This window comes from Penaeus japonicus, unplaced genomic scaffold (genome assembly GCF_977035675.1).
Source record: "Penaeus japonicus unplaced genomic scaffold, GWHDUDI00000001_assembly GWHDUDI00000002, whole genome shotgun sequence".
In the NCBI taxonomy this organism is placed as follows: domain Eukaryota; kingdom Metazoa; phylum Arthropoda; class Malacostraca; order Decapoda; family Penaeidae; genus Penaeus; species Penaeus japonicus.
The window spans coordinates 17,249,420-17,261,919 of record NW_028234404.1 but is presented as its reverse complement, the minus strand read 5'-3'; the positions used below and the strand labels follow the sequence as shown (position 1 = coordinate 17,261,919).

At 38.1% G+C, this 12,500-nt stretch overlaps 1 protein-coding gene across 1 annotated transcript in view; it reads left to right on the top strand.

Annotated features, from left to right (window-relative positions):
- Positions 1 to 4,898, top strand: part of Dscam1 (Down syndrome cell adhesion molecule 1) — a 365,478-nt gene extending 360,580 nt beyond the window's left edge. The window contains 1 exon segment of the mRNA XM_086548222.1: positions 99 to 4,898. Coding sequence (XP_086404348.1) covers positions 99 to 165 — 67 coding nt within the window. The 3' untranslated portion in view covers positions 166 to 4,898.
- Positions 4,899 to 12,500: the final 7,602 nt, after the last annotated feature.

The window sequence follows — 12,500 nt, the reverse complement described above, 5'->3', positions numbered from 1 at the left end:
ATGCAAATAAGCAGTAAAACAAATGATTCCACAGAAGAAAAGAGTAGAGTGAAAAATGTCACGGTTGAAGTGGCACTCATTATTCCTTCATATTTCAGAAATGAAGCAGCTGCCCACATTCAAAATGGAGGCCTAAGGATGGTTAGCGACGAGATGAATGTGTGAGGTCCTCCAGACCCCACTGCAGGACCTCCCAAACCCCGTGCCATACGAGGCAGCCTGATTACCGCCCCCATGTCACTGCACGCTGATTATTGATTCTGAACACCCAAGCTGAACACTGAGACAAGATCTGCTACTAGATATGATATGATTATATATAAACGTATATATAGACCCTCACCCCTAGACGCATTATTGAAATGAGCACAGAGGACATTAATAGCGGAGGCCATATACTACAAGGAAGAAGGTAGTATTTGTGATAAAATGTATAGAATAACAGAGGAAATTGTGCATCATTTACATCTTAGCTCTCTAATTTAAAATAGTTCCAGATACCTCATTAAATACATGTATACTCCAAGCACTGTAATAAATGGTAAATCAGCAGCAGTTGTTCTCTTGTGTTGAAGATCGAATATCTAATTCTGTGTTCATAGGGGTGACCCACGTCTTCTTAATTGTTACTGCGTCACAGTCCCCCCCCGCTCATGAGAATTATTAACCTGCTGTGAACTCCATTGTTGTACTCCCTCGTTACCACCGCGAGCTGATTGACGTTTTTTGCTTTGAGTGTTTCTTGCAGTGTCGTGTATCACGTAACAGTAGCAGTATTCTTTTTCTGCCCTGTGCTCAGTTTGAAATGTGAATATGAAAGCAAATGCTTCTGTTGCAGTGTAATTTGCACCGGTAATTTGAGGGCCACACCGTCAGTGAATTCTTAACCATAGCAGTGAACAGAATGTCTTCATTGGCCATTGGACCATATGTGCTGTGTGATAGTGTGAGATGAACTAAGTATTGCTGTGAGTCATCCGTGACGGTGCTATGTGGGAGTGACTCTCGACTTGTTTGGTGTTCTACATACTTTTGTGATACAACCAAGGTCTAGTCAGGAGCGGGGGATCAACCTGTCAGTGTTTGCCAGAACCTTTGTGACGCAGATGTAACCATTACGCTCAGTTTTACCATTTTTTCCAATCTACCAGCAGTAGTCCATTAATGAGACTGACAGGGAGAATGGCGTAGGTTTGGATACTAGGTGACTTGTAATGACGTGAGGTTATTTGAAATGCAGTCATCATGGGCTAAAAAAATGTTTCTTGCTTGCAGTAGAAATAAACCTCATGAGGTATATATAAAAAAGAGATATAATTGTTTCAGTGGCATCCCTGTTAGTGCACGTTCAGAAAGCTATCTCCCTGTCAACTCTTTTGCCGCAGCGTTCCTAGGTGTTGCTTCATTTCAGCAGCTTGCAAGACAATATATGACTTGACCAGCAATTTTATGTCTTAATGTGGCAGATCTTGTATTGAAGGAAAAAGAAACATTTACCAGCATTTAAAACTTAAGACAAAATTGGTGGGAAAGTCACATTATCCAAATATCCACTGTATTGTAAGGCATCTCGCTAGGTCATTTTTATTTGTATATTGAATTCATTTATCTTAGGAACAATTGACAAATTCTCATTGTCAAATAATCAGTTTCTACTTAAAGATATTTCCATTGTAAACATTTCTTATGACTCTAAGACAAAATGTTGATGTGTAAGTATGTGTGCATTGCTTCTTTATAGTGTTAGAATTGTGTGAAAGTGAATATATAATGATAGATTTTAAGTCAGTGCAAAGTCATACTCCTATATCATATATTGGCAGATTTCTCCTGTATCTGACAATAGCCATTATCTATCTTCTGGTAATGTTTTGGTGGTTATTCATTGAGTCAATCAAAGTGGACATGCAAAATAGCTTGAAGTTGCAGGTGTGTTGATAGGTGATAAAGCCTCAGATGACAGATGGAGAGGAAGTACACTTCATCCTTTCCAGCTATTGAAAGATAAAAAAAAGGCATTTAACACTCTGCACTTGATTCACTATCCACTTTCAACCAGAAGATCAGTGAAGGCTCCAGAATATGCCAACATGTCACAGAAGCTCAAGTGTTGACCATGTAGTCCCCAGTAAATGTTGCCAGTATAATCTTTGCCTGTCCTCAACTAAGCAGACTTTACATTATTGATTTGCATTTCATTAGTAATGATAATATCAAGGTGTAATACCACCTGAACTAGAGAGGTCATGCTTTCTATCTATGCATATGTACTATTTAACCACAAAAAAATAAAAAGATCGGAAGAGGAAATTCCCCAAAAGTATATAATGCTCAAACTCTTGAGTAGATAAACGAATGCTTTTTTCTACTGCTTTTAGGTAGGATTAATTCATGTTGAAAACTCAGTATTAGGCAATATAGGCATACATGCAAGACATTTAAAGCACCTTTCTTGGATTTTAATTCCATCAATGACAATTTTTGTATGTATGTTAAGTATTGTCTATCTGTTATTAATTTCTTTGTACCATTTCTATACATATAGGATATGTGTGATTAAGCTTCATAGTAGACAGTGCTTGTTGTTACTCAACCAGGGAGGACGGGTGCTAATGGGAGGGGGACACAGCAGATGCTCCTAAATGACAATACCAGGAGAGTGAATCACCGTTTTTTATGGTAAAAGGATGACATCAGCTGACACAAAGAGAATCTGTGATAAGCTCTTTTGTGTTGTGATAAAGAAGAGTGGGCCAATTTGTTCATGTAGTATAATATTCTAAATGAGCCACTATTAAACTGAAAAGGAATATCAGTTTTCAGATATGTGTGTATCTGTAGCTGATATCCAAAGGCACTCAAGTGATGAAAAGCCCATTTAAGATCAGGATCACTGTTCTTGTTCCATGGCTATATCTGACAATTTTTTAGGGGGATAAACTTGTCCAGATTAAGTATGGGGCTTCACTGAAAAAGCTTCAGTGATTCTGATCTTCTTGTTGACTTAAAATTCTTTTCAGCAGGAAAAAGCAATATCATATGTATTAAACATATAGAAAAAAACAAAACATAAATGTTCTAGTGATTGATTTTTACTTTGAATTATGGTTGAAACTTCCAGGATCAGTATTCAACTTGTCTGGAAAGAAATGCTCTGATTTTGTATAAGAATTCACAAGCCACAAGTGAAAATTAGAATTGGCTCATAAATGAGATGTCCCCCTACCCAGTAGTTTTGTCTCTCTCTGTAGATTAGAATTACACAGCCATTGTTTCCTTTTATAGTAATGTCAATGTAACCACGCATTAAAGGTTATTGATACTTAAACACTGGGATTGCTAGATGTTTAATTATACTGTAGCGGGTAGGAGAACTTCAAGTATTACCACTGCATGAATTGTACCACATTGACATTATATAACCAAGTTATCATGGTAAACATCACTGTTGAACATTGGGAAAGTGGCATGAAATTAACTAATGAAGTTATGAAGTGTCTTCATCAGTTAATCAATGTATGTTATTTGCCAATTCAACAAGAAGACAAGTTGTAATCATAGCACTTTGTTCTCTAAGGCTAACTTATCCTGTGTTTTAAATAGGGAATTTAGCTTTGTGACAAAATATGATGCAAATTTAGTCTGCAAGGTGTTTACTTTTGACACTCCGGTATAAACATTATAAACATTTAAACATTCTCTGTGTACTCTGAAAGCTGTGTTGCTTGATTCTGTTAGAAGTTGCATATGTTTAGAACTGTAGAGCTGAATATCTGATACCTCACATGAAATGAGTGCATAGATACAGCATAAATGTTTCCATATTCTTGTTCTGCAAAGAATATGATTATAGTATATTTATAAATAATACATATTTATAAATATTTCACCATGATCCACTGACATGACCAGGATTCAAGGGATTTGGATATAACAAGTGCTAAGTTCTGAACATTTGAAATTTCTGTCTGTTTCTCGTATACTTTTGTGAAATTGTGTTAGCCTGTGTTATCATGGGCTTTAAATATATAAATCTGCCTAAAGGAAGATAATTTGTGCGAGAATCAGATAAAAGATGAATTTATATCAGCTTAGAAATAAAGAATTTGTATAATGATCTTGTGCATGCAAGCGTTAATTTCTGAGGAGGATGTTTGTTGCAAGAAACTCCCCACATCAGGAAACCAGGGGATTGCACTCACTGAAGCTAGGAATTTTGACAGCACAACAATTTACCAGGAGTTGTGGAGTTTTAGGTTATATTTTACCCTTACAGCTGTAAGGGACTATATACTTGCCCAGTTATTTATGTCATCCCGATTGTGAAGGCATAGAAGTGATATCGTAAGATACAGAAGAATGTTTCAGTGGTAGTTCACACTTGTCAGACTTGTGGTATATTCAATGGATAGCATTTTGATTAGATCTAAAGATGAGCAAATTAACTCTACAGAGACAACAAGATGTGAACCCCAGAAACTGGATTTAATGTCTCATGTAACTATAAAGGATGGATGCTTATGGTAATTTTCAAAGCTAGGTTTGCTTATGTTGTTATTTGGTGACTGTAGAGTGTTTAAGAAAAGTAATGCTAAGCAACTCTTCCTGAGGGCAGATTACAAGTGTTATAAGACAGTTCTGGTTATTTTTCACTTTTTTGCAAGCAGTAGACGCTCAGGACTCACAATATTTTGTTGACTCAATTCTGTTAAATAGTAAATTGCCCAATTTGGGGGTAATGTGTCAGGCAACCAGAACCTCTCATCTCACTTGTAATTTGTGTTGCGACAAGGGACTTTGCGCCTTACTGATGGAAGGTCAATGTCGCTCGTCACTTCACATTTTCTACCAAATATAGTGTAAACAATTATGTATCATGAAATAAACCATGAGAAATAGTTTTTGTTTTATTAAACCCATCTATTTATTTTTTTAGGTAAATAATGATCCCTTTTGCAATTTCTCAAATGGGTGCGTGCTTCATAGCAAATGTTGTCCTTACCTGTTTCTGGTATTTATTTTATGATGAAGCTCAATTTAAAGACAACAATACCAAATGGGTCATCTATTTGGTGATTCAGTTTATATAAACAAAGCTGTTGTAAGATAACTGCTAAATGAATTAATAAATAACTAATACATGGAACAGATTATACACCGTCTTCATTTAAACATTTATAATACAATCTTGACATTTACTTGTGAGTGGTTGAATTACTTGTAACAATATATGCTAAAATGATCATTGATGTAATTTTTGCTCATGCCGTCAGTTCTACAACAACCTAAGCCACATCTTCATCAGGCTCACAAGTATTTGAACAGGTTTGATCATCACATGAGGAACACACTGAAGTACAATACAGTCCATCCCTACAGATTTACTTCTCTACAGCAAGTAGTTTTACAGCAACAGGAAACAATTAGTGAAATAGACTATACGGTAACAGGCTTATAAGTAAAAATAGGACTGAGTGTCCTATCATGAAATTCTAACTCTATTCAGTGTCCTGTGTCTGCAACATTATCTAAGCACTCTTGATGTGCATAGTAAGCTTGGTATGAGTGATACTTAACAGCTGATGATAAAGGAAGGTTTTAGGAGAGACTGGATGTTTTGCTTACTCTCTGCATAAGCTGCATATATCTTATACAAAGACTTTCATGCATCAGAAGCTCCATATGGTGAATTTGATCAGCCACCTTGGTGCACCTACAACTGTTTGTATAGTCATCAAAATATGTAATGCAACTTGAACCACATGGCTTACATAATTCATATGTTTGCCACCATATTGAAAATTCAGTGGCTGGTTGCTGCACTGATGGTTATGAATTTTTCATTTCTTTTCGTCTCCATGGATTTTCCGGAATGGAGCTGGACTGAGGATCCACCATTTTCAAGCTCCCAATGATGACCCTGGAACTTCAATGTTAATTTTGTTCCTAAAATAGTCTCCTATCCAGACAAGGAGCTTATCTCTGATTCTCCTCCTTGTTAGGATCTCCAAAATGACAAGAGAGTTTGTCAACTCAAAGGCCTTTTCTGCAAAGATATTTAGGAAAGTGGCTAAAGTGTGAGCTGTGCTCATGCCCACAGTGAATCCATGAAGATTTGCTTGTAGATGTTCACTTCCATTCTCTTTATTTTGCCTAAACAGCAAAGAAGAGGTATGGGGTAGTACCTTACGATTTGGGATGTCAGCCCTCTTCTAACCCTGGGGGGGATTGGGTCTCCCAGGATGTATTGATGAATCACTGGAATGCAAGGTCACCTTGATAGCCTAGGTACAAATGATTGCATAAGGAATCTCATTATTTGACCTTCATATTACCCTCAGAGAAAATGTGGTATCGACGCCCTTGATTCTGATGAGGTTAAATTGTCAACATGAAGACATTCATGAGTGACTCTTAACTCTATTGGTAGACTAGTGCTTCCTGTCTTTGCAGAAAATTCATACCTGACAACTCTCTGGGGTAGTATCCTGAAGTATTACTAGCACATATGCTATGTTCAATGGAACTGGTTTCAAGCACATCCATGTTGTCAGTGTCTTGGTGTTAAAGCAGGCCAATTCGCTTTATCCACTTTTCATCTATGAGATTATTCTACAACGAAAGTGCCGGATCAGCATCATAGCTCGGGATGACTCATTGAAAGACCATCTCATTACTTCTGTAGCAAAAGGGAGGTCTAGGTCTTCATCTCTGACATGATTAGGCTCATGATAAAAAGATCAACCTCTTACTAATATCTAGGTTCACATAGATATGCATGGTCCAGTCTGAAGAGGCCCCAGGCATTTGTCGACCTTGGAGCAGTAGACAGTTCCCTTGACCTGCATGACTTAACTTGTGGTCCCTGCTATGCTCGGCAACCCAAAGAGATGATACTATCGAAAGTAAAATATGTCCCTTGTTAAGCTTTCTTGGAGCATTGTTCCTTGACTACACAATTGTGGAGAAAAAAACATTAATATTTCCCTGGAGTTGTCGAGGGTGTCTTGCAGGTTGTCTGAAACTTGCCTCCTAGACCTAATCCTTCTCTTGTCCCTTTTAATCTGGGGTTGGGGCTGTCATCCTGACCTAAAATGTTTCTGTGGCTCTCAGCTCCTATATTGTGTATTTTGTTTTTACATCAAGTATATCAAAAGACTACTACGTACTATGTAACTGTAGCAAGATATTCGCGCGCACGTACGCACACACACATACATACAAAGAGATAGATAGATAGATAGATAGAGAGAGAGAGAGAGAGAGAGAGAGAGAGAGAGAGAGAGAGAGAGAGAGAGAGAGAGAGAGAGAGAGAGAGAGAGAGAGAGAGAGAGAGAGAGAGAGAGAGAGAGGGGGGGGGGGGGAGAAACTGAGATAGATAGATAGATAGAGAGGGAGAGAGAAATTGAGATAGAGAGAAAGAGAGAGGAATTGAGATAGAGACAGAAATAGAGAGAGAGAAAAATAGAAATAAAGAGAGAGAGATAGAAATAGATATAGAGAGATAGATATAAAATTGAAATAGAGATAGAGATAGATAGAGACAGAAATAAAGATAGAGAGAGATAGAGACAAAAATAGAGAGAGAGAAAAATAGAAATAAAGAGAGAGATAGAAATAGATAGAGAGATAGAGATAAAATAGAAGTAGAGATAGAGAGAAATAGAAATAAAGAGGGAGAGATAGAAATAGATAGAGAGATAGAGATAAAATAGAAGTAGAGATAGAGAGAGATAGAAATAAAGATAGAGATAGAAATAGAGATAAAGAGAAATAGAAATAGAGATAGAGAGATATAGAGATAGAAATGAAGAGAGAGAAATAGAGAGAGAGAGAGAAATAAAGAGAGAGAGAAATAGAGACATAGATAGAGATAGAGAGAAATAGAGATAGATAGAGATAGAGAGAAATAGAGATAGATAGAGATAGAGAGATAGAGATAGATAGATAGAGAGAGAGAGAGCAAGAAAGAGAAGCAAGATAGACACGCACGCACACACACACACACACACAGAGTGAGTGAGAGAGAGATAGATAGATAGATAGATAGAGAGAGAGAGAGAGAGAGAGAGAGAGAGAGAGAGAGAGAGAGAGAGAGAGAGAGAGAGAGAGAGAGAGAGAGAGAGAGAGAGAGAGAGAGAGAGAGAGAGAGAGAGAGAGAGAGAGATTGGTTTGATTTGATATAGTTTATTTGCAGAACAGTTTACATGCCCTGCAAAAAGCCAGGGTAAGATGTCAAGCATCTATCCAAACTGGCTAAGCTTCTATTGCGTAAAGGGCTTAGTCAAGCACAAATCTTACATACCTGAGGGGCTGCATTATACTGGTTAACATATATACATGTTTTATCTGGTAGGTAAAAAAAACTTTATATATCACTGATCATGTCAAAGACAAACCAATGTCTATAGTAAAATTAATATATGGTGAACATTAAAATCTCCACAAAATAACAAAGCATCATTATGTATCATATTGTCAGGAGGTTTAGGTACCTCTTCACTATCATGCGGATTATATACATTAAAAAAAAAAGTTTTGCCATCAAGAAATAATTTAACACTGAGATATTCAGCACGTGTCACGTCTGTCATCGATCACTTTGGATGGTATGTAGTTCTTTATATATATGCTAAGCCCTCTTGTAGGGGGATTAGCCATATTAAGTTTGTCATAATAAGTGTATCCCGCAATTTTTGCATAGCGAGCACTAGTTCTGACTTCTCGAAGGCAACATACACCAACATCCTCAGTGTGAGGATATTGAGAGAGAGTTGCCTTGCGTTTCTGCAAACTGTTGACGTTCCAAGTAATACATTTCAAATAATTACTTAGAGCCATCGGTCGTTATCTGATCGAGAGAGAGAGAAAGAGAGAGAGAGAGAGAAAAAAAAGAGAGAGAGAGAGAGAGAGAGAGAGAGAGAGAGAGAGAGAGAGAGAGAGAGAGAGAGAGAGAGAGAGAGAGAGAGAGAGAGAGAGAGAGAGAGAGAGAGAGAGAGAGAGAGAGAGAGAGAGAGAGAAAATGGATATAGAGAGATAGAGATAAAATAGAAATATAGATAGAAAGAGAGATATAGAGATAGAGATAGATAGACAGACAGATAGATAGATAGATAGATAGATAGATAGATAGATAGATAGAGAGAGAGAGAGAGAGAGAGAGAGAGAGAGGGAGAGATAGCAAGGGACACACACACACACATACACACATATAAAAATGGATATAGAGAGATAGAGATAAAATAGAAATATAGATAGAGAGAGATACAGAGATAGAGATAGATAGATAGATATATAAAAAATGGATATAGAGAGATAGAGATAAAATAGAAATATAGATAGAGCGAGAGATATAGAGATAAAATAGAAATATAGATAGAGCGAGAGATATAGAGATAGAGATAGAGATAGATAGATAGATAGATAGAGAGAGAGAGAGAGAGAGAGAGAGAGATAGCAAGGGACACACACACGCAAACATACACACAGGTCCAGCTACCCCTCTGTCTCTCACACAAACACACACGCGCGCGCGGCCGCGCCCAGTTCAGTTCAGTTCAGAGAGATTTGCGAAGGCTTTCCTTCGATTGACCTCCAAGCTCAGGTCGACCAGTCAGCACACGCTGACACAGGCGAGCTCACCTCGGTGCATATAAACCCGGCGGCACATCTGCTCCGCAAAGCTAGCTTATCATTATGATAAATCCTCTCCAGATATCACATAACACATAATTGAATATGTGATGTATATGCATGTTAACAAATATAATTATGCTCCCGAAGGAAAGAAGGAATCAGGCTGGCTATAAAAATATTTGTTGTGTGCTGTATCACAAATGACATTCACCCACATCTTAAGAAAACCATGCTCGGGCTATCATAGTCCCATCAGAAGGGAAGTCACGTCTTATATGAGCATTTACCAACTACAGTTATGTGATTGATGCAAAAGGTTTGTACTTTTTTTTCAAAATTTCAATAACCTGGCCATTCCTAATCATCCATACAGCCTGTTCGGGGAGTCCAACTATCTCTTTGTTTCTGTATATCTGAAGCATGGGACACTGTAAGATATAGTGTACCAAGGTGTGTGACCTTGGTAACGTACACACCCAATATTTTTTTCTTGTTCACCTGTCGGAACACCTAACCCCCAGTAATATTCATACCCTAACCTAATTCTTATATGCGCAGAGTCTTTCCACTTGCTCTTGTCCCTCCGAGATTAACAAGGCATATCGCCCTAAAATGGCATTTTCGGATGGACATTTGGACAGACCGCTTTTAATGGATTCGAATGCCATGCAGTTTAAAGTCGGCTCCGAGCACTTATCAAAGGTTGGCTAACTTGGTCTTGTTTTAGGTCGTGACCCACTGTGTTATCTAGACGATATCGTAATCTATAGTAGGATTTTTTTTTCTGATCATCTTAATCATCTGGATGAAACCACTAAAATTTTGTCTCGAGCAGGATTCAAATCATACATGGCAAAATGGGAGATTGCTTGCTAAGAACTTCAATTATTAGGATTCCTCATTTCTGCTGCAGGTGTACAATCTGACTCTAGTAAAGTGAAGGCCATATGTGACCTTCCCACACCCACCAGCTCATGACAGGTGAGAAGGATTATGGGTACTGCTGGATATTTTCGCAGGCATATCAAAGATCACTCTAAAAACTCCATTTTTTAAAATGGAAATCAGAACATGAGTGAGCTTTAGTTAGTTTAAAGGAAACATTAGTTATTGCTCCTCTCTTTAAACGTCCTTATTTTGACTTGCTTTTTAAAATTCATACAGATGCAAATCAGCGAGCCGTTAGTGCTTGTCTTATCCAAAAACATGATGGACAATCTCACTCTGTTTCTTATTAGAGTCGCAAACTTAGAGACGCTGAGATTCGTTATTCAACGACTGAATTGGAGGCTTTAGCTATTATTGAAACTATCAAGGCATTTCATTCTTACGTATATGGCGGTAAATTTCACAGCTATACGGATCCTAAGCCATTAGTCTATATATTTAGACGTCCGACTAAATCTGCTAGAATGACGCGCCGGAGTCATGAAATAGAGTCATGATTGTAAAGTCTTCTACAAAGATCATGCAGATCTTTTATTAAGGCAGATTAATCAAATAACATCTGTAGATCTGACTACTTCAGATCCTAGAGTATTTCGTCCATTGCAGGTTGATCCCTCCCTAAGCGCAAGTAAGATTGCTGGTCATCAAAGGACCTATCGTACATATAGGAGACTCCAAGAATATATTTTTCTTATTCACTTAGCTATACTAGGAATTATATAAGTGTTTAACTTGCAAAAAGCTTAAAGCTCAACAAGGGCATCGAGCACCATTAGCAGATGCTCCACATGCAGTTGGCATCCTTGAGCGAATCACCATGGATCTCGTTCAATTGCCAAAGTCGGACAATGATTTCAAGTATGTCTTGGTAATTGTAGATAAATTACCACGTTTTACTCACCTTATACATCTCAAAGATAAACAAGTAGTAACTGTCACGAATGCTTTGATTAATAATTTCATCACGATCTTTGGTCCACTACAAGCTTTTATATGTGATATTAGTACTGAATTTTGCAATTCTCTTCTAAGAAGTGTTTGTAAGCTGCTGGAAAATAAGATAAACTTACAGAATAGTTAGATACTTTATATGCACTGACTGAGAAGAATCCTCGTCGTGGGGACACGATGATACCTCATGTTAGATTTGCTATCAACTCTTCAACCAACCCTATATTTGATCCTTAGACGGTCGATTCATTTTCCAGTTGGGTTAACAAACAAATTGGCTGTAAATAAGCCTGTTAATGAAATATTTGGAAAATTAATTCAGGCACGTGATGCAGCTGTACTTGCAAGTAAAGAATGCAGTAGCCGTCTGGTAGCTCATTGGTAGCGCGTCGACTTCACATCCCCGTGGTCGTGAGTTTCCACTGTTACCTGGCGGTTACTGACGTAGCTGGGCACTGCGTTGGGTAAGGACCAAGCTCAGATCGAGTCAACACTCGTTGGCACATTCTCTCACGAGTCAGCACACACTGACACAGGCGGGCTCGCCTCAGTGCATACAAGCCCGGCGTAGCATCTGCTCCGCAAATCTGGCTTATTCTTATCCTAATACCTGCTACTGATTTAGATGTTGGTTGCCAAATTTTACGAAAATGTCATCCTTGGGAAACCACTGGTTTCATAGAATGCTGGACAGGTCCCTCGAGTATTACAAAGCGCAATGGACCCGTGACTTATCTGGTGAAAGGCCTGGTTAAGAATAGTGTTTACCGACTCCATCGTAATGATATGTCCTACGGGTACAAGACGAATTGGAGATCGTGAGTCCAGATGAGCCGACCGTCAATCAAGGGTCCCCCAGTCACAGTCTCCTTTTCCCGGATCGGGAGGGATGTAATGAGGCAGCAAAGCATCTTTTTCATGAAACTTTCTACCATTTTCGCTTATGCCTTCCTTACAGCTTCAAG